General features: G+C 46.0%; 1 protein-coding gene across 1 annotated transcript in view; it reads right to left on the reverse strand.

Moving 5' to 3' along the window:
• FGD5 (FYVE, RhoGEF and PH domain containing 5) overlaps positions 1-23,675 on the reverse strand; it is a 119,379-nt gene that overhangs the window by 32,193 nt on the left and 63,511 nt on the right. The window contains exons 4-8 of the mRNA XM_080672224.1: positions 20,591-20,649; positions 20,448-20,478; positions 2,183-2,343; positions 1,766-1,922; positions 1,050-1,134 (exon numbers count right to left, since the gene is read on the reverse strand). Coding sequence (XP_080528350.1) covers positions 1,050-1,134; positions 1,766-1,922; positions 2,183-2,343; positions 20,448-20,478; positions 20,591-20,649 — 493 coding nt within the window. The remainder of the gene's footprint in view (positions 1-1,049; positions 1,135-1,765; positions 1,923-2,182; positions 2,344-20,447; positions 20,479-20,590; positions 20,650-23,675) is intronic.

Here is a 23,675-nt window from a genome sequence, read left to right on the forward strand (position 1 = left end):
TAATCAGAGCGCTGTTCACCTGCTTTATCTTTCTTCAGCACTCTTACCACCAACATATAATATTTTTATTTCCTTATTTGTTTGTTAGAGGATAAGCTCCACAGTGTTATAAAGTTTGGCTGTTTAATTCACTGCTATATCTCTAGCATTTAGCACAGGGCCTGGGACACAGTGGATGCCCAATAAATATTTGTTGAATTAGATGAATGAATTCTGTCTCCTGGCTCTAATGAATTTTTCTTACAGCCTTGGTCACTACGTGGATGCACATGCATATCGCTAGGCATGTGTCTATCTCCCCCACTGGAATGTCAGTTCCCCAGGCTAGGGGCCTTTATCTACTTAAGAGGCAATTGAGTCAATGGGTCTGGAGCTCTGGACAGAGGTGTGTGTGTTTCTGGCCAGGTGGAGGAAGGACAGGGGATGACATTTCCTGGGAAGAATTTGTAGAGAGGGAACGAAAGAGGACCTAGGACTGACTTCCAAGAGACACAAACATTTATGGGACAGTGGAGGAAGAAAGGTTGTTATCAGAGATGATGGAGCAGTCAGAGAGAGGCCGGAGAGAGAGTAAGTCACAGAGGTCCCAGACTGGATGGGCTGGAGAAGCAGGAGGTGGTCAGTGACAAAGCCACAGAGAGGGCCAGAAGGTCCCAGGTGGGAAATGCCACTGATTCGGCCACAGGACCTTTGCTGATAAGAACCGCTTTAGGAAACCAGCCACCCACTAAGGGAGGAAATGAAGAATGCAGGAAAGTGTTGTGTTTAGGATGGGAGAGGTTGGAGGAAGACACAAGAGGTGGTCCCTGAAGAGCGGCTCCCAAGGTGGCAGCAGAGGGGCCAAAGCTCAGCTGGAGAGAAGGTGGTGGCAGGGTCTGGTCCCTCTGGAGAGGCAGGAGGCAGGAACTGAGAGCAGTCCTCCCCCACCCCTTCCTGCCAGGGTGGGAGGAGAGGTTACCATCACACATCTTGCCATCATTACTCCACCCCTCCTCAGGGGCCTTCCCTCCCCACAGTCTCAGTGCACCTTGCCCTCCCATGGGGCCCACCTGTGAGGAGCACTTGGTACTGGAAGAGGCGTTGAACCACCCTCAGCAGCCTGTGTTTCACGTTCTGGCCGCCTCCTTGCTGACTCTGCTGTTCCCAAGAGACGGGGAGGACAAAGTTCCATCAGGGACCCTGGCCTTCAGGAACTGTGCTCCTGAATCCCACCTGCACTGTCCTAGCCACACCTCTTCCTGGCCAAACCATGCTTCCACCATCTCTAAACCAGTTCCCCCTCCTACAGGAAGCCCTCCCAGATGAGCACCACCCTGCTGTGACAGTTCATTCCTTAGGCTCGCAGTCTGCTACACTCAGTCATATGCCTCTCGCAGTCTCAGCTGTGCATCTAGTGTTAGTAATAGCATTTTTACTAACTAAGTACTAAAAAAGTACTGCATTTTTCTGCCCAATAAGTGGATCCCCAGTTGGTGGCCATTTGTTGGTCACTCAAATGGCTGGGGTTCCACCTTACTTTGTGCTTTTCTGCTGGGACCGAAGAAGGGCCACTGAAACCCTCGCTGTGGCTGGGGCTCACTGAGTTGTCATTGATTGTCCAACAGGGGATCTTCTGGGTTCTTCCTCTTGCTGGGTCACCCTCTCCACCCCTCTGTCCCCGAGCTGCAGACTGACCTAGAGGCCCCACTGATTTCCTTTTAGCCATACCCACCCAGCTCCACCCCTGTATCCTTACAGCAGGTTCTCAGAGGACCAAGGGACCCACCTCAAATTCACGGACAGCAGCTGCCAGCCGGGGAGAATGGAGGCAGTTCTCAGCGAGCAGACTTAGATACCTGTCAAACTGCAGGATGTGAGCAGCGTGGTGGTCAAACTCCTGTTCCCGAGCCAGGAAGACATCGGCCACCTTCTGTTGGCCCTCCCTGCAGCCAGGAGGGGGACAGGACAGCGAGAACTCAGCCTTGTGACCAGCACAGTGCTGGACGTGAGAGCTGGAGTCACATCCCTGGTGAGGACCCCAGTTTGACCCTCCCACACTTGTTTTACTTTGGGCAAATGATCACACACCTTTGTGTCTCAACTTCCACATCTGTCAAATGGAGACACCATTTCACATGGTGGGGTTAACCCCCCAACCCCCTAGAGCAACAGAAGTTGGGGCGGGAGTCCAGGGACTGCTCACCAGTGCAGCAGCCTCTCTCCCAGCTCCTCCAGGATCCCCAGATGAAGGTTGAGGATGGCTGGGAGTTCGCTCAGGCCACGCCTCAGCTCCTCCCTGGCCAATGTGTCCTTGCCCTCTTGGTCCATTTCATCCAAGGCCCTCACAACAGCTCCATGGAAATCCTGAAACCCCAAAGGCCTGTTACCCATGGGTTGATAGGACTGAGCCCGTCCTCCCTGGCAGTTCCCTTGCGGCTTTGGAGCCCTGGCCTACAGACAGACAGCTGGGACCTTACTAGTAAACCAGTGTCTCAGACCCCAGCATCCTCACCTGTAAAACAGGGCTGACAACACACCTGTGGCCACAGGTAACTGATGCCTAACGAGCACCCAATGCAACTCCCGGCACAGAGTCGGGCTTAAAGCAGGTTCATTCCAACCCCTCCCTTGTGGGAACTTGGGTGCATGCTCTTCTTTTACAAGATGCGTGAGAAGTTGGGTAATTCCTTCTCTGAGGAAATATAAAGCTTTTCTTAACAATGAGCCATCTTTGAAGAGATTCATGCACTGTGTCATTTCAAAACAAAGTCTTAAGAAGTCATAGGCATCCACTCCATGGCATATCAAGCAGTCACTAAAAATGATGCAGATGGTGACTATGTGAAATATTCATGTCCTGGCGCTAAGAAATCAAGAAGGGACACAAAGTTGTCTTCTCACCTGAACATGGTTGTGTAAAAAATGAACAAAGGAAAAAGCTAAAAGGAAATGGAGTGAAATGAAAACAGTAGCTGTTGTCAGAAGTATGGAATTAGGAATGATTTTTTTTTTCTTCTTGTGTCTGTTTTCTAAAATCTCTGTATCACAATTACTTTAAATATCAAACTAATTTTAATAAACATTCAAATGATAAAGAATGCAAAACTTTCTCACAACAAAAATACTTTATCTTTAAATACAACTGCTTTTGCATGAGGCTCAGGTCTGTAGTTTTAAATACGTGAGATATCCTGAAATGAACTTGAATTATGGAGCAATGCATATTGGGAAAACCTCAGTATTAGGGTCATGTGGTCCAGCCTAAATCAGGAAGGTCAAATCTCTTTTACAACATTCAGGTCACTCTGGCTTTTTTGACTGCCTCCCTGACAAGGGAACTCATTACTGAGCAAGACAGTAAATTCCATTGCTGAACAGTCTTTATTGCTAGAAAGGTCTCTATGTAGAGATCTAAAAGGGGAAAGTGCCCGAGAGGATGGGCAGCCTTTCCTCCAAGAAGTCTTTCTAGTCTTCTCCCACACAGAAAAGGAGTGCACGAGAGGGGGAGATCTAGTAGTGGCAGGAGTAGGCTAGGAAAAAGGGCAGAAGGTGGGGTTGGAGCAGAGAGAGGAAATGGTGGAAAGAGATAAAGAAAAAATGAGAAGAGAGCGAGAACAGGAGACTGAGGGAGAGTGAGGGAGGGTGGAAGGGAGGGACTGACAGGGAATGAGCCAGGGAACATGAAAGGCAGGAGATCCATGCCCCTCCATTGTCTATAAAGAGGCTGCCTGTGCTGTCGTACAGGATAGCAGATGTGGAGGTTACAAAGGTCTCACTTCCTGAACACCTCATCCTGTCCTGCGCTGACCTCCTGCTGCAGCAACCTGCTCTGCCAGGAATCGAGGGAGGACAAGGGGAGGGCGGCCCACCCTAGCTTGTAGTCCCAAGGAGGGAGGATGAGCTGGTTCCTTCTGAGGCTGGCCCTCACCAGCCTCAGACTGGTAAAACTCGAAGGTCTTGGGAAACCTCTAGCCCAGTGGTCGGCAAACTGCGGCTCATGAGCCACATGCGGCTCGTGAGCCGCGGTTTGCCGCTCTGTTGACTAATGAGTTTGCCAACCACTGGGATAGGGGCTTAATCACAAGGAACAACAACAGCCTGTAATTATTGGAATAGAGAGTCTAGGTCAGTGGTCGGCAAACTCATTAGTTAACAGAGTGGCAAACCGCGGCTCGCGAGCCGTGGTTTGTAGACCATGGCTCTAGCCCATCACTAAGGTCAGAAACTCTTGGGGCTGAGTCTGTAATTAATAGATAGATTCTCTGGGCTGAAGGCATGTGTGTCCTTAAGTGGAAGCCACATGCTTGAACTATAATTAAAAATAAATTTCATTGTATCTGAGCAACCATAGCCCTTCCCAAAAGCATGTTTCAGAAGGCAGAGAAATTGTGAATTACAAGAGGGCAGCTACGTAGGGAGGGCGGTTAGAGTGAGGTGGTATTTAGTTCTTATTTCTGCCCACAGATGGCTCTAGGACACAGGATCACTCTGAATCTGCCGGGGAGGTTTCTCTGTTGACCTGGGAGCAAGAGGACCCTCCCATTCTTTCCTTATGAGTCTCCATGTTTAGGACCCAGCCTCCAGCCCAGCAGAGTCTTCTCAGCCCTGGCATCCCCGAGAAAGAAAGAAAACATCCTGATGAGGACAATAACCCCTCTTGCTCGGGCAGCTGATGGACAGAGGTCTTTCGACATATTCTCTCATTGGCCGGGTTCAAGCCTAACTATAGCACAAGAGTAGTTGAATGACTGTGGGCAAACGGTAACCTATCTGAGCCTCAGTTTCCTCACCTGTAAAATGGGGATAACCATATAGCATGAGGCTGCTGGGAGTTAATCCTGATGTTTAAAACTGTAAAGTGCTGTCCTTAAGGCAGTTATGATTATATTTTAGACATGACATTTTCAGAGCAGGACCGTATCTGTTTTGTTTCCTGCTATGTTTCTCAGGTCCGGCAGAGTATGTGTCAGAGAAGGAGCGATTTAATGCTTGCTAATTGATGGATTGCCGGACCCTTATTTAACAGAAAAGGAGAGTGAGTCATGGGGAAGCCAAGACCGGAATCCAATCATCCTGATGCCCAGGCCCTGTGCACCACAGAAAGGGGGTGGGCAGGGAGCAGGAGAGAAGGACAAGCAAAGACAGGACTGACGGCTGCATTTGCATCATACTCCAGGGAGTTTCGATATTAGCTGCTCTGCAAGCTGGTTTCTTGTCTGTAATTAATTCTCGCTAAATTGACTCAGTCCCAATGGGCAGGATGGCCATCATCAACGTGACTCATTTAAAAAACTGGAGCGTAATCAGAATCGCCACATACATCCGTTCTTAAAACTCATGCATCAGCTGGAAGCGGTGAGTGCCAGCCACACCATCCGTCACTCCCTGAAAAGTTTCTGCTCCCTCAGTAGTTCTGACCCACCATCGCACCCAGGGGTCCTGGCATCCATCTCATAGGCTGGAAGGCGGTAGAAGATATCCGGCCCTCATCCCCTTACTCATTCAACAAATATACTGAATGCATCAAGCCTTGGGAGAGAGTGAGAGCAGGAGAGATGCAGTTCTGCCCTCAAAGAGTTTGTAATCTGGGGGAAAAGAAATGAGTAAAGAGATCATTTCAACACAGGGGTATTGTGCCGTGGTGGGGAACAGCAAGGGGCCATGGCAGTCCATACGCAGCAGACCTGGCTTACTCGTAGCTCTGGGAAGGCTTGCCACGGAGGTAACACCTACACTGGGACAAGAGGGCGAGTGTTCCAGGTAGAGGGGGCAGCAATGCGCAAAGGCCCTGAAGTAGAGGAGGAACTGAGGAGCTGAGTGCAGTTTGGGTGCAGTGTGTGGGGGTATGTGCACTCTTGAAAGAAGTGCATGGGACTGGAAGATGCTGATGCTGGAGGGTCAGGCAAGGGTCCCATCCTACATGGCCCTGAAAACTTTTCAAAGAACTTGCTTTTCATCCAAGGGTGATGGGGAACTATTGAATAGAGCTAAGCAGGGGAGCAATGTGATCGATCAGACGTTTAGAGAGAAACTGGGGGTGGCCAGAATGGGAACGAGACCAGTGAAGCAGCCATTCTAGGAGAGCAGGAGAGAGTTCAAGACTCAAAACCGGACCAGGGTCTGGCTAAGGGGACAGAGAGAGTGGATGGACTAGAGACAATAAGGAGGAAGAACTGACTGGCCCTAATGCCTGCAGGGTCCAATCCAAACCCCTCCGGAACCCAAGGCCTTCCTGAACCAGTGCCCCCTCTCACCATACTTGCTTCCCCAGTTCTTTGTGGAGTCCCTGCTGCAACCTTATAGGGCTTTAGAAAACACAAACGAATCCTTGTCTACCTAGATAGTTGCCTATGTCTGACCCTGGGCAAGTCCCTTCATTTCCATGAACCTTAATTTCCCCCTTTATGAAATGGGAGTACAAATACCTGCTTCACAGGGTTTGTGCAGACTGCCTTCTGCCGTGCTTTAGGAATACTTCCTTCTGTGCCCTCCCTCTGCTTAGACTGGCTGTTACTTATCTCTGTCTCCCTAGAACCCAGCCCAAGGAAGGTGCTTAACAAATAACAACAGCTGACATTTACTGAGGACACGTGCCATGTGAGCCACTGCATGCTCAACACTGTACATTCATTTTCTCATTTCATCCTCACAAGAAGCCTATCGCTTTGGCATTATTATTATTTCCATTTTACCAATAAGGGAATTATGTTCAGAGAAATTAAGTAACTTACCCAATGCCACCAAGATGGCAAGATTGAGCCCAAATCAGCCTGACTCCAAAACCCTAGCTCTTCCCATTGCCCCACGCCAATTCTTCCTTCTAATGGTGGCCCAGACAGGGCTCTCAGGAACAATGGGCTTGCTTGCAGTAGAAGAGGGGAACTCACATTCAGGGGTCTTGTCCCCTGAATACTATCCCCTTCTCCAAACCCACTATTGAGTTTTCTGGGTGACACAGCATCCGTGTTCTCTGGGCTGAACAGTTAGTGGGTAGACACAATGTCCTTGGAAGTGGTTAAACTACTGATGTCACTGCCAAAAGTCAAGTGGATTCACTGGGATCCCATTTGGCCAAACACACCCCAACCTCAACCATGACCCCCTATGTCACAAACGCCTTGGCAAGCCATGAGCTGCACAGGGGACACAACTTCACTTGGCCGGGTCAATCACTGAAGCGTACTTTGAAACCCTGAAAATAATTCTCTGTGGGTGTGCACAGACTTCTTAAAGGGTAAAAGGTGTTGCTCAGTGGAATGTCAGCCCACACACTGAGGGGTTGTGGGTTCGATTCCCAGTGGGGGGCATGTGCCTAGATTGTAGGTTTGATCCCTGGCCTGGGTCAGCGAGCATGGAGGTGGCTGGTCAATGGGTCTCTTTCACATTGATGCTTCTCTCTCTCTCTCTCTCTCTCTCTCTCTCTCTCTCTCTCTCTCTCTCTCTCTCTCTTTCTCTCTTTCCCCTCTCACCCTCCAGTCTTCTCTCCCTCCCTCCCTTCCACTCTCTCTAGAAAGCACTGGACAAAGTATTGACCAAAAAAATGTCTACAAATGGTACTAACTATACAAAAAATATATAATTTGGACTTCATGTTAAAAGATGAATATGGAAAAGGGGAATTTGATTGTTCAATGTACTACTCCTACTCTTGTTACTTTTCTGTAAGACAAAAAAAAAATAAAATGCTTAGGAATAAATTTAACAAAGAAGCATAGAACCTGTACTCTGAAAACAACAAAACACTGTTGAAAGAAATTAAAGACCTAACAGAAAGATGTCCCATGTTCACAACTTAATATTGTTAGGTCAATACTTTCCAGCTTGATATACAGACTCGTCTCAACCGCTATCAAAATCCCAAATGCCTCTTTAAAAGAAATTGACAAGTTGATCCTAAAATTCTTATGGGTGTGCAAGAGACCCAGAAGAGCCAAAACAAGTCTGACAAAGAACCAAGTTGGACTGCTCACACTTTCTGATTTCAAAGCTTGCTATAAGGCTACAGGAATTAAGACTGTGTCGTCTTGGCATGAGGACAGACATATAAATCAATGGAATAGAACTGAGAATCCAGAAATAAACCTTCACATTATGACCAAGTGATTATCAACAAGGATGCCAAAAAGCATGCAATGGGGAAAAAATCGTCTCTTTAACAAATGGTGCTGAGCTATTTGGATATTCACATGCAAAACAATCAACTTGGATTCCTTCTTATACAAAAACTAACTCAAAATCAAAGACTTACATGGAAGAGCTAAAACTCCCTCTCCCAGGGGTGCTGGGTGCTGGTCCTCTTAGAAGAAAATATGGGAGTAAATGTTGGTGATTTGGGGCTAAGCGAAGCTTTCTTAGATATGACAACAAAAGAAAAATAGAGAAATCAGGCTTCGGAGATAAAAATTAAAAAATTTTGTGCTTCAAAAGATACCATCAAGAGAGTGAAAAGACAAATTAATGGGAGGAAATATTTGCAAATCATATATCTGACAAGTGACTTCTATACAGAATTATAATAAAAAGACAACCCATTAAACATGAGCAAAGGATTTGAAGGGACATTTCTCCAAAGAAAGTATACCAATGACCAAAGTATAAATGACCAAGAAGCACATGAAAAGATGCCCAACATCATTAGTCATTAGAAAAATTTAAAATCAAAACTACAGTGAGATACCACTTCACACCCACAAGAATGGCTATAACAAAAAAAGACATACATATAAAAACAAGCACCGAAAGGAAGTGGAGAAACTGGAACCCTCACATTACGATGGTGGGAATGTAAAATGGTGCAGCCACTTGGAAAACAGTCTGGCAGTTCCTCAAAAGGTTAAAAAGTTACCATGTGATCCAGCAATTGCACTCTGAGGTATGTACCCAAGGGAATGATAAGCATATATTCATACAAGAATTTGTACATAAATGTTCATAGCAGCATTCTCATAATAATAAAAAAGTGGGAAGAACCCAAATGTCTATCCAGTGAAGAACAGATAAACAAAATGTGGTCTAGCCACACAATGGAATATTACTTAGCCATAAAAAGGAATGAAGTACTGAAAGATGCTACATATGACATAGATGAACCTTAAAAACATTATGTTAGGTAAAAGAAGCCAAAGACAAAAGACCACAAATTATATAATTCCCTTTATATGAAATATCCAGAATAGGCCAATCTAATATAGAACAAGACTGGTAGATGCACAGGGCTTGGGGTGGGGGTGATGGAGAGTGCTCCCTCAGGTGTATGGGGATTCTTTTGGGGGTGATGAGAATGATTGTGGTGATAATTGCACAACTCTGAATATACTAAAAACCATTGAATTTTATACTTTAAATGGCTGAATTGGATGGTATGAAGTTTATATCTCAATTAAGCTGTTAAAAAATTGAATAGGGAAGGCACAGACTGGGAGAATGTTCACAATACACATGTCTGAAAATGAGCTTGTGTCCAGGATATGTAAAGAACTCCTACAAATCATTAAGAAAAAGACAGACAACCCAATTTAAAAAGAAGCAAAAGACACTTTTCAGATAAGGATTTCCAAATGGCTAATAAACAGAAGGAAAAATATTCAATTTCATTAATCTTCAGGGAAATGACAGTTAAAACTAAAGTGAGAAACCACTTCACGATTACCAGAATGGCCGTGAGTAAAAAGACTGACAATACCAGCAGGCTGGTAAGCCTGAGGAATAAGTTGTATTCCCACACATCAGGGTGGGTGTATATATTTCTTCAACCTCTTTGTAAACTCACTTGGCAGTTTATAATAAAGCCCAATCTATGGCCTATTAATTCCACTCCAAGGTAAAATACTGAGAAGAAATGAGTGCATATGTTCCTTAAAAGATATGACAGCTTTATACAGGCATACCTGTGCTTTGCTTTAATACACTTTTACAGATGTAGTTTTTTTTTGTTGTTTTTTTTTTGCAAATGGAAGGCAAAACCCTCGACCAGCAAAGATTATGACTCACTTTTACTGCAATAGTAAGGAACTGAACCTGCAATATCTCTGATATCTGCCTGTAATAGCCCAGACTAGAAACAACCCAAATAAATAATCATTAACAGGAGGACAGATATACCAACTACAGTATATCCATATAAAAGAATATTGATATATACTAGTATATATATATATATATCAATGAAAACGTGGATGAATCTCGCACATTAAGTTAAGCTAAAGACACCAGACACAAAAGAATACATAATTCATGATTCCATTCATATGAGTTTCAAGAACAGGCTATCCCAATGGAATGTGATGGAAGGCAAAATAGTGGTAACCTCCAGGGAGTGACTGACGGAGGAGGGGCAGGAGAGGCATCTTCTGGATGATGGAAATGTTCTATCAGGATGGTGGTTACAAATGCACACATATGCACACAGTTATTAAAAATGGGAGCCCTCTCTTTAAGATTTGTTCATTCAACTGTATGTAAAACTATTTTAAACCACCAGTTCTCTGAGGCTCCTGGGGAAGAGAGAACAAACACTTCTTTTCCCCACTGCTTTTATGTCTCCTCTAAGACCTTCATTTGTGCCTAGACCTCAGGGCCAAGTGAAAATCCCGGGCCTGGAGCTCATGGTCTTTCAAAAGCTGGTCCAGCCTACCTCTGTAGCTGACTGCTCATTTCTGTATACCAGTGGTTCTCCAAGTTAAGTGCGCCTCACAATCATTTGACGAACTTGTTCAAATTGCACGGATTGCTCACCCGACCCAGAGTTTCCATTCTGTAGGTCCAGGTGGGACTGGATAATTTTACTATTTCCACAGTTCCCCGGTGCTGCCCCTGTTGCTGATCCCAGAACCACACTTAGAGCACTGCGGCTTTCATGAATCCTCTTTTCCAGCCTCTGTCTTTGTTCTTTGCCTTTGGCATCTGATTCATATCTTGCTTATCTTTCAAAGCTGCTTCAATGCCACTTCCACCATGAGGTCATCTCCTAGGTTACTTCAGCAGTCAGTTTAAGGTCTTCTCATGTGTCCTATAGCCTCGGGAAATGTTGGGTCACAGCCTGAAGGGAGCCACCTTGGTCTCAGAATGTCTCTGAAGTCTCATATTTTAGCTTAAAAGTTAATGCATATTTTACATTATTCTCCAAAACATATCCATGCCTGATTAAATTTATTTAAAATTATGTATCTAGAGCAGAGCAGAAGCGCTTAGAAAATGTGCTCTGTTTATCTTGCGGCCTTCAGTATTCCTGGGCACCGACTGCACACCGTTGGTAGGGTTATAAATATCGCAGCCTGAAAAGCAATGGTTTGGCAAAATTTTGCATTGTCAGGCTGTTTACTTACTCTGAATATTTCTGTTATCATCCCTCCAACTAAGCAGAGCAGAATGTGTCTCATTCCCTTTGGTTTCACCCTCACATTGACCTGGCTTTGTTTATAACTGTGCTGAATGAATATTTGCTACTTTTCACTAGGTTCTCAGTTTTAGGTGCAAATTGGAATTATCTGGGGAGCTTTTCAACTCTGGATAACCAGGCAGCACCCTGGACCAATTAAATACAAATCTCCGAGGGTGGGATGAGCATCTGTAGTTTTTAACACTCCCAGGTATGCATGCACAGCCAGGGTTGGGAATCAGTGTCCTAGTGGATGCTGGCTTCTAGGGGGGCAGAAAATCACAGAGACTCCATGCTGAAGGGGCTTTACAGGATCATCCGTCTGTGAGTCTCAAAGTTACTGTCCATCTGTATCTCCTGGAGGCGGGGGTGTCATTAAAACACAGGGCTGAACCTCACCCCCAGAGTTTCTTATTTAGCAGTTGTGAGGGAGCTTAAGAATATGCATTTCTCACCAGCTCCCAGGTAATGCTGACACTGCTGGTTTGGGGACCCACTTTGAGAACTACTGATTTAGATGAATATTTTTCACACTGTGCTCCATGGAGACCCAGGGTTAAGGGAGCCCAAACTTTGGCCTCCACATGCCATTGAACCAAAGCACCTCCACTTTCATCCACTCTTCCTAGGTTCTGAGTAAAACTTTATTTGAAGACAAGTGTCTGTGGCTAAAAATGTCTGAGTCCCACCAGCTACTTCAGGTGGGGGAGGAAGGAACAAGAGACTTTGCAGGGTCACACAGCAGTTTTTTTTTTTTTTTCCTGGACTGAATGAAAATACAAGCATTTTGGGGCTTAAACTTTGTCCCCAGTATCACTCCCTCCCACTCAACCTATTAGACCAGTGGTCAGCAAACTCATTAGTCAACAGAGACAAATATCAACAGTACAACGACTGAAATTTCTTTTGAGAGACAAATTTTTAAAACTTAAACTTCTTCTAACGCCACTTCTTCAAAATAGACTCGCCCAGGCCGTGGTATTTTGTGGAAGAGCCACACTCAAGGGGCCAAAGAGCCGCATGTGGCTCGCAAGCCGCAGTTTGCCGACCAGGGTACTAGACCAACCTTTCCTGCTCAAGTCCTCAGGGCTCCCAAATTCCTACGCTTTTCTTGGAAACACCTGGGGACGTGGCATTCAGGCTCACTCTAAACACAGCTCTCTGGCCACTTCCTGTACACCCCACACTCCACCCCACACTCCCAAGCCTGCCCCTCTGTGCACTTATTCTTTTTGCTCCTACCCTCTGGAAGGTCTGTTCCTAATTTCCGTCCATCGATGTCCATTCAAAACTCCCTCTCCCAAGAAGCCTTCCTTGACTGCATTCCTTGCACTCACACTGGCTTCCTCCCTCATTGGGCTCCTTACCACCTAACCGGACTGTTCCACATCTATTTGTCTCCTCCCCTTCTCAGGGTTCTGGAGTCAAACAGCCCTGGCCCCCCTTCTCACTGGCTGTGTCAGTTTGGGTAAGTGATCTTCTCTGAGGTTCAGTTCGGGGCCCATCTGGTCATCTGAGAAAATACTTATTGAGCACAAATTATGTGCAATTAAATGAGATAATATATATAAACTGCTAAGCACACATAAGAGGTCAACACATGCTCAATGCCCCCCACTCTTCTATAGCATCTGAGACATTGGACACTGACCATGATGAGAAGCAAGAGCCGCTGGGCGAGGAAAGAGGGGACTGTGGTGAGGGGCACACTGATGGCACACCAATTTAGGTATGTAAACTCATAAATTACAACAGAGTCCTGCCAGATCCTGCATTGGCCTGTCATGTTGGCACTGAGGCCACAGCCTAATGAAACTCCCACAGAGTGATGAAGGAGGGCTTCTGAATGAATCTACTTTTCCTCCGAGCAGTCTGAGAAGTCTGGCTCTGTCCTGGACTCTCCTGACACCGTTTCAAGTGGTTACTACCACTGAGGAAAGCAGGGGTGCATGAGTGGGATGCGCACAGGTTGGACCCAGAAGCCTCCCACTGCCTTTCTGTGCGGTGTCCTCCCCAAACCTCTCCCAGAGTCCCTTCGGCCCCGTTATGAAAACCTGCCAGTCCCTAGGCTCACACCCTCCAGGGCACCACCTCCTTCCTCCTCAGAGTACCTGAGAGCCCTCGCCTGATTGCACATATTCCCTTGGGGAAATGTGGGCCTCTCCAGGAGCTTCAGTTAACATCTCTACATTTGATCACTTCCAGTGCATATCCCATGCCCAGATGACCACTAAGATAGTCTTCCCTGAGCCTCTCACACTTAACAAGACCCACACTGAACTCATCATCTTTCCCCAAGCCTAACCTGAGCCCCTCTAGCACTTGCCTTCTTAGTCAGCAAGCCAGAAATCCAGGGTCAGCTTGGAGCCCTCCCTTCCTCTAATGCACCCCACAGTCCATCAATCACCAAGCACATAGTCCTGAAAACTGCCTGCAACACTCCAGTTCATTATCACCTCTGCTGCAATCACACCGCAGCCTCCCCAAGGACCTTCAGGGGATAAAACCCAAACCCCAAACATGCCTCATGGGGCTCTCCATGTCCGCCCCATACCTTGCTGGCTTCAGTTCTCACCGTTCTCTCGCTCACTCACAACATTCCAGACAGGCTGAATTTCTTTCAGTTCCCAAGCACACCCTTCTCTAACTGGCCTCCAGGCCTTTGTACATCCTGATTCCTTTGCCAGATGCAAGCCTTCCTCACTGCTCCTTCACATGGCTAACTCCTCCCGGCCTTCAAATCTCAACTTAGTCATGTTTCCTCCGGGGATCCTTTGCAGACCCCAGAAGCTTAGGGCAGATGTTTCCCTTGCACACCCCAGCTTCTGTATGCCCTCACCACTGTATTAATATTGTTTTTTTTCCATGCCCATCTCTCTCATAGACCATCTGGTGGGCAGGGACCTCCCCTTGTCATTCCTCCATAAGTACCCTGTAGCCACACAGGAAGTGCTCAGAAAATATTTTTGACTGAAGAAATGATAAGACTGCTGGAAGGGCTGACCCTACCATCACTCACTCATCAGGTATTTACTGAGTACCATCAGTGTACTGAGCATCACAATCCACTGGGAATGTCAAGCTCTGCCCTCAAGAAGCTCCAAGCTCAGTGAGGGAGCCAGACCATAGACAAGCACCTAAAAACAGCCCCCATAACCATGAAGCAAAGCAGACAAAACTGAAGGGAGCAATTGATAATTCAAAAATCATAGCTGAAGACTTCAATATCCCACTCTCAGTAATGAATGGACAAAAAGACAGAATATCGGCAAGGGTGCGAAAGAATCAAACAGCGCTGTCAGTTAACCTGACCTAAGTGATATCTACAGAACAGCCACCCAACTGGAGCAGAAAACACATTCTTTTTCAAGTACACATGGAACATTCTCCAGGACATGCCAGGTCATAAACAATTTTCACATTTCAAAAAATTTAAAAGGGCTGAAACCACACAAAATACATTCTCCAACCACAATAGAATTAAAATCAGCAAAAGGAAATTTGAAAAAATTCAGATATTTGGAAATTAAACAGCATAATTTTAAATAATCCACGCGTCAAAGAAGAAATCACAAGAGAAATGAGAAAGTATTTGGAACTGAATGAAAATGAAAACACAACATAACGAGTAAACAAATGCATAAATTAGATAATCTTAGGTAGTTAAAGAGGCAATGAAGAAGATAAAATGAAGCATGAGAGAGTGTAGAAGAGGCGGTATAGTTGCATATCTTCACCCTCCCTGCATCCACACTTGCCAAAGACGAGGGGTGGGCAAACTTTTTGACTCGAGTGCCACAATGGGTTCTTAAACTGGACCGGAGGGCCAGAACAAAAGCATGGATGGAGTGTTTGTGTGAACTAATATAAATTCAAAGTAAAGGAGCGGAGGGAAGAGCAAGAGAACCCTCCACTCTTTCGGCTCCGCGGGCTGGATAGAACAGCCAAACGGGCCGGATCCGGCCCGCGGACCGTAGTTTGCCCACGGCTGCCATAGACTCATTGTGGTAGAGGCATATCCCTGTCCCTTGCCTTTGGGCTGGCCATGGCACTTGCTCTGGCCAATGGGATGTGGAGAGAGCAAGTTTTGAGCTGGAATCTTAGAAGCCTTCTGATGTTTCTACTAGCTCTCCTGCCATCAGTGAAAGCCTCCCCAGGGTACCTGCTCCCCCTTCAGCCTGGGCCCCAGAATGAACACACAAGAAGCACAGCCACTAAGCTGAACCCAGCTTTGACAAATTGACTTCCAGTTGACCTGGCTTCCTTTGCAACTAGGAGTGTGCAATGAAATGGAAGTAGAAGTCACTGAGAGAAATTTTCGGGAATTCTTTTTCAAGTGAACTAACTCATAAAGTAGCATAGCTTTTACTACTCGCCCCGCCCCCACCACCACCTGCTTCTTCCTGCTTTGGACATGGATGTGATGGCTGGAGCTGCAGCAGCCTTCTATGTTCATGAGGACCCATGGAAAGGATGCAGCAAATAGATGGAACCTTAGTCCCTGAGACTTTGTGGAGCTTCTAAACTTGATCTCGACCTCCTACTTCTGGACTTATTTTACATGGGAGAATAGTCTCTAAATTATTTAAGCCATCATAATTGTGTTTTTATTACTAGCATTCAAATACAAATTTTTTTGTTAATCCTCGCCTGAGGATATTTTTTCCATTAATTTTTAGAGAGTGGAAAGAAGGGAGGGAAGGGGAGGGGGGGAGGGGAAGAGAGAGAGAAACATTGACATGAGAGGGACACATTGATAGGTTGCCTCCTGCACATGCCCTGACTAGGGCTGGGGATCAAATCTGTAACCCAGGTACATGCCCTTGACCAGGAATTGAAACCCCTGACCCCTTAAGTCCATAGGCCGACACTCTAACCATTAGCCACACAGGCCAGGGCTCAAATACAATTTTTAACTGACAGATAATTATTAGGGGAGACTTCTGTAGTATATTTTCAACAGTAGCCATAAAAATATCTCCTATCTCACATGGTCTTTATGCAATGTGAGCTTGATACTCCTCCTGCTGAGTGATAGAGACTACATTCATTCCCTCCTCTTGAACGTGGGTGGACCTTTGTGACTATCTCAACTAATAAGAGTATGGTGGGAGTGGTGTTACATAACTTTCAAGGCTAGATCATAAGAATGCCACGCACTTCCTCCTGGCTCACTCTTGGGACACTCACTCTTGGAATCCAGCCACCATGCTGTGAGGAAGCCCAAACTTGCCCATGCAGAGACCACATGGAGAGGTCACAAGTAAGTGTTCTGGCCAACAGCCCAGCTGAGGTCCAAGACAATAGCCAGCACCAACCAGCAGCCATGTAAGTGAAGGCACCTCTGGGTGATTCCAGGCCCTGGCCATCAAGTCACCCCTAGTCTTTGTTTTTAAATTAAAATTTAATTAATTTATTTTAAAATTTATTTTTCAGTTACAGTTGTCATAAAATATTATATTGGTTTCAGGTGAGTCAGCCCCAGTCTTTAAGTCTTCTCCAGACATCTTGGAGCAGAGACATGCTTCCCCCACCTTGCCCTGTCCAAAGTCCAGAAAACCTATGAGTATAATAAAATGGTTGTTTTATGCCATTAAGTTTTGGGGCACCTCCTCTTCTTTGAGGAGGTGATACTTGAACTGAGACCAGAGTGAGAAGGAGGATCTGGCTATGAGAAGATCACGGGTAGGACATTCCAATGGAGGGAAAAGCAAGTGGAAAAGCCAGGAGACGTGACTTCATTCGCTCTGTGGCTAGAGACAGTACAGGAGAGGCAGACAACGATCAGATCACGTAGGGCCCTCTGAGGATAAGAACTTCTCCTGGGGCGCCAGACGGTGATAACTGCCAGAGTCACCTCTCCTAGTTGGCAGACTGGCTTCTGAACAGGCCTTCAATGCCTTGGCCCAAATAAAGGACCCAGGATAGGAATTTTTAGCTGCTGCTAGGAGAGGGATTTTTTTTTTTTTTTTTTTTTTTTTTTAGATGAGAAAACAGAGGATTAAATGCATCCAGGAACCGTATCTGTTCAAAATCTCCAACGACTATAGGCCTTTCAGCCTGACATTTTAAGCACTTCTCAATCTGGTCCGAACATTGTTTTTGGACCCATCACCTGACCCCTGTTTCCACCTCCAACCTGTCTTTCCAAATGTATCCATGTTCTAACCATATGTGATGATGCACCATTCTCCAGATACATCATGTACATTCAGGCCAGTGAGCGTTTTCACGCTGACCACCTGCCTTACGTGCCCTCCTGCATTAGAACCTGGCCTTGTGCGCTGATTCAAAGTCCACCCCAGTGTCAATTCTTCTGCCACCCTTCCTAGATAGGCCAAAGGAGAGTAAGTCTCTCCCTCACTTACGCTCCTGCAGACTTATGTCGTTCTCCTCACATTTAACCCACAATAAAAGAGAGACTACTCAAGAGCAGGTTCTGGGACTTTTTCATCTTTGGGGCTCCAAAGCCTATCTCACTACCTATGGTACATCCTGTGTTGTTCCATTCAGAAGGAATAAGTTGGATGGATGGAGAGTTGAATGACTGGATGAATAGAAGGGTGGATGGTTAGATGGATGGGTGGACATATGAGTAGTGGATGAATTGAGGACGGTAAATGGCTGCATGGACGTGTCATTAGATGCATGGCTAGATGAAAGGAAAGATGAGTGGGTGAAAGGCTGGCTGGATGAATGAAGGCAGATGGGCAGGTGGATGAATGTGTTTTTGATTAGGTTCTTGGAAGGATGGAGTGAGTTTTTAAACCAGAAGTCAGCAAACTTTTTCTGTAAAGGGACAGATAAATATTTTAGACTTTGTGTTTCACAGATGGTCTCAGTTATACATTCCTTCTTCTTTGCCCTTTCCCCCCACAAACGTTTAAAACATGTAAAACCCATTCTTAATTAATAGGCTCTACAAAACAGGATCTTGACCATTACAATTCAATTTTGGATGACTGGAATTTTTAGTAATCTCTGAGTTAGCTCTATCTACTAGTACTATTTGATAAGCACAGATTGAATCCCAAAGTCAGAAGACCAGAGGTCACCCTCAACCCCCTCTCAACAACAGCATATGGAGTCAAGGACTTTTCTAGCTGGGGAGGTTTAGAAGGCACGGTTGCCCCTCCTCATCACTGGGCATCCTTGGGACTTCAACAGCATCACATCTCTAAGGAGAAGCTCTGAAAGAGAACCTACTAACTTAGCAATCAGCAATAGATCCAGGTTGGGGAGTGGTGTGAAACGCCCCAAAGTCTATGAGTCTCCTTCTGACTAGGGTCCCAGACTAGGACTTGGAGTCATGTTGTGGCATTTCTGCCATTTCTATCCCCATAAGCACTGACATCATACATGTAACTCCAGACCACAATTTCCCGCAACTAGCTTATGAGTTGCGATTTTTATGGGCTTTTTTTCTCCTCAGGTTATTATGAATTACCAGCAGCTTCAGCAGCTTTCCAACTGGCAGGAAGCAGTGTAAACACAGATGCAAGTTTCCCAGTTAAAACTCTCTTAACAAAGTCATAAAACAAAAAAGCCCAGCCCCTCTCTGACATGCTGCCAGCTCAGAAGCAAGTGAGAGAGGAGAAAAAACATAAGAGTGATTGTTGCTGCCCTTGCTAAATAGATCTTTTAGATGTAAAGGTGGGAGGAGGGTACTGTTACATCTCATACACGAGGGCTTTGGGGTTGAATAATGCACACAAAGCTCTCTTCCTGAGGGCAAAAATGAGAGGCTGAGATGGCAGACCCGAGCAGTGCTCTGTCTCCTCCTGGGGACCTGGGGGGCCCTGCTCACACAGCAATGCGACACCAGGGTAGTATCACTGACAGGGACCTCAGCTGCATTCGGCAAGAGACTTGGCTTGGTGCTTTGCTTCTTCCAGAGAGGTCCCTACCCTGAGAAAATCCAAAGGCAGTTGGGAATTCAGGATTAACACGGGACGACAGTGTACTGAGAGTCAGGGGAATAACTGGCGCAATCACTGTGTGACTGGCAAGTCACTCCCTCTAAACCTCCATATCAACACTGACAAAATGTTCAGGGTGGACATCCCCAGTTCTGACATTCTTGGAAAGACATGGCAAACAATACCAAGCAGTGCAGAATCAGATGCTAAACTACAAGGAGACTGCAAATGGCTTAAAAGCCCGGAGTAGTAAGGAGCTGTCACAAGGGCCTGTGGTAGCTGAGCCCACCACATCCTTTCAATTCCCATATTTTTGCTGTACCCTATTTCCTTTCCTCTAGTAGCACCTCCTCAGGGAAGCCTGCCTAGATTTCCCCAGGTTGTCAGTCACTCCCCTTGTGCTCTCAATAATATTGATTCACTAATCTGATTCCTTCACTGGCCAGACTGCTCCTGGGTAAGGGCCCTGTCTGATCTGTCTTTCCATTTCCCAGCTCTTGTCACCAGCAAGCGTTCAAAAATATCTGTTGAACTGAAGCAGACTGCAAAGGGAAAGTTTCCAGGCAATATTGCAGGTTGTGAAGGGTAGAGGTGTCTGATATCTGGGCAGTCACCAAGTCTGGCCTCCTTTCCTTTGAGAGTCCAGAGGATTCCTTTACCACTGAGTCAGGCATAATTGCCCCAATGTTGGGATAACTAAGAAAAGCCTCATGATACCCCAACTGCTCTGTCACTATGCAAACACATCACCTTCTCTATATGGACCAAAACATAAAACACACACACACACACACACACACATACATGCACACATACACACAGACACACACACACAAAGTTACACACACAGCAATACCTCAAAACTACAGCTGTCCTCCTTCTGCCTTTCTCAACAAGAGGGCTGAGGAAACCACAGCTAACCTTCCAGAAATCTCACTACGTCCCCCAAGCACCCTCCACCCGGGCAGAGAGGCATGTCCATAGAAAGCATGGCACCATCCACCATGAATCATGTGAATTAGGAGACAGACTTCCCTGAAAAGCCTCTGAGAACACATGCCTACTGCCAAGCCTCTGTTCGTGGAAATCACCTCTGCCTCCTCATTGCTTTTCTTATATCACCGCCTTGTAAAAGGGCAATTAGTTTTGGGCAATTAGAATGATTAACTCACCAGATGTAAGTGCTGGAGCATCTCCACGTATCTGTAGAGGGGAAAGGAGGTGGAGTTTGCATTAATTCCCATCCTGTAAAGCCAGGGAGGGGTGATGCTCTGATAACAAGCTCAAGGCCACAGGCAGCTGCTTAGGGACTCACGCTTTTTCTGAAGACAGCAGTTCCTGTGCGATGACTTGGGCTCTGGACTGTCCTTCCACCTGTGGGAGGAAACAGAACCATCAGGAGGGGCAGCACCAATGGGGGCAGCCAGAGGGAGACCTCGGATCCACAAGCATCAGGTTTACAGAAGGACCTCCATACTGCCCAAGCCAAATTCCACGAACTTCTCAGTTCATTCCCTGGCACTCATTACCTGTGTGATCTTCAACCTTCCTGCAGCTCAGTTTCTTCATCTGTAGATGTGCATATAACTAGCAGCTAACTCAGAAGGTTGTTGAGCTAATGCTCAGCACAGTTTCTGATATATAGTAAGTGCCAGAAAGTGGCCACTAACACGGCTGTGATCTTGAATAACCTGTAATTCTCTGTGCATAGGGAGAGCTCTCTCCTACCTTTTTTTTACACATGCTGCCCCCGCAGTGTCCCTTTCCCCTTCTCTGCCTGGCTAACTCCCAGTTATCCTTTAAGACTTAGCCACGGCATCACCTCCTCCAAGGAGACTTTCCTGATACCCTCCCTGAACTGGTTGGGTTAGCTATACTTTCTGGGCAGTGCAATACTAAGCAGTGCAGAATCAGATGCTAAACTACAAGGAGACTGCAAATGGACACCAATTATGTCTCCCCAGGAGGGCAGGGACCAGCAATTTCACCTCTGCATGAGCGGTGCCTGGCATACCATAGATTCCTTCCTTTGACTGAAAGAATGAATAAGTGAGAGAATTATCCACATTGAAAGCATTAATGCTCTTGGCTGACCTCAGAAGGCAAGTCACATAACCTATCTGAGCCCCAACTTCCGCACCTGTAAGGAAGGATGGGCAGGGGCTGAGGCAGATGCCTGGGCATTCTGCCACAAGCAGGCCCCTCCTCTGTAGCTCCAAACCTGCCACTTATCAGACATGGCTGGTGGCTGGGATCCAGAAGAACAAAGACTCTATGGGCAGCCTGACAGAACAGATGGTGGATGCTAGGAATGTGCAGGCATGGCTGGGGGTGGGGGGACGGGGAGTGGCCCATGGTGGAGCAGAGGACACTCAGGAGGGATGCCTGGCTTCTGCTTCCAGTTCTACCACCACCTCCCACTTCTGGTTCCAGTTCTACCACCACCTCCCAGTGCAACCCTACACAAGTAACTTTCTGAGGTCAGGCCTCAGTTTCCTCATGTGTGAACAAAATGACCTATAAATCCACTTCCTATGTGTTACCAAACTTGAGGAGTTACTGGTCAAGTGAACAATCTACTCTAGAAACTCACTACCTGCTGAGAGAGCAACTATATAGTGTGGCAGTTATGAGCATGAACTCAGGAACTAGGCAGTTTGGGTTCAAATCCTGCCTCTGCCTTTTTCACAAGTTGAACAAATCATTTAACTTCTCTATGCCTCAATTTTCCTATCTGTAAAATGGGTGCAATAATAGAATGTTATCTAACACACACATATATTGTAAGGATTAAATGAGTCTCTCTCTCTCTCTCTCTCTCTCTCTCTCCATATATATATATATATATATATATATATATATATATATATATATATGAATAAAAATAAAAGGGTAATGTGCTAATTAGACCGGACGTCATTCCGGACTTCCTTCCTGATGAAGCTGGGGCCAGAGGGAAGCCAGCCTGGGTCCTGGGTGCCTGCCGGTGGCTGGAGGAGGGAAGCCCAGGTCCCGGGTGCTGGAGGGAAGCCAGTGCCGGCAGCTGGGGGAAGGAAGGCCTACTCTTGCATGAATTTTCCTGCATCTAGTATATATATATTTATAAATATATGTATATATACAGAAATCCATCTATAGATCTATAAATCTATCTATACATAAATATCTACCTAAAAATCTGACAGTAGCAGCTGAGGCAGTGGAAAGCAAATGGGCTCTGGAATTGAGCACATCCAAGTTCAAATCCTGGCCCAGCATTGTTTAATTGTGTGACCTTTGGCAAACCATTACCCCTGAGCTTTAGAATTTTTCATCTGAAATACGGTGGAAAATAATCAACCTGACCTCATACTCTGGTCTTTTTGATTATGTGTTCCTGACTCAGGGCCTTTGCACTCACTGTTCTCTATGCTTGCGATGTTCTTCCCCAGATCTTCTCATTCTTACTTTCTGACTTTTTCTTTTTCTTTTTTTTTTAATATATTTTATTGATTTTAGAGAGGAAAGGAGAGGGAGAGAGAGAGATAGAAACATCAATGATGAGAGAGAATCATTGATTGGCTGCCTCCTGCACGCCCCCTACTGGGGATCGAGCCCACAACCCGGGCATGTGCCCTTGGCCAGAATCGAACCTGGGACCCCTCAGTCCGCAGGCTGACGCTCTATCCATTGAGCCAAACCAGCTAGGGCACTTTCTGACTTTTTCAAGTTCCTGCTCAAAAGTCACATCCCATCCTTAGTGTGGCCATCTGTGACCACCTGACCTGAAGAACACACAAAGTCATTCTCTAAACCCAGAGTTTCTCAACCTTGGCTTCACTGGCATTTTGGGCCAGACAACTTTTGTTGCAGGACTATCCTGTGTATTGTAGGACTGTTAACAGCATCCATGGCTTCTACCTGCTCGATGAGAGTAGCAGCCCCCAACCTCATTTGTGACAATCAAAAATGTCTCTAGGCATTGCCAAATGTCCTCTGGGGGCAAAACCTCACCCCCTGTTGAGAATCACTACCCCAACCCTTTATCTTGCTGTATTTTTCTTTCTTTTTAAAAGATTTTTAAAATTAATTTATAGAGAAAGAGGAAGAGAGAGGGAGAGAGAGAGAAAAACAACGATGTGAGAGCAAAACATCAATTGGCTGCATCCTGCACACCACCTCCCCATCATGGATTGAGCTGGCAACCCAGGCATGTGCCCTGACCTGGAATTGAACCAGCAACCTTATGGTGCAAGGGACCATGCCCAACCAACTGAGCCACACCAGCCAGGGCACTGTACTTTTCTTTATAGCAGGCACATATTATCCTTACACACAAAATTCAGTAAATGTTTGAACAAACTGATAAAATTAGATACACTGCCCAACACACAGTAGGTGCTCAATAAATGAATTCTCTC

The sequence above is a fragment of the Plecotus auritus genome (genome assembly GCF_963455305.1).
Source record: "Plecotus auritus genome assembly, chromosome: 6".
NCBI classification, from domain to species: Eukaryota; Metazoa; Chordata; class Mammalia; order Chiroptera; family Vespertilionidae; genus Plecotus; species Plecotus auritus.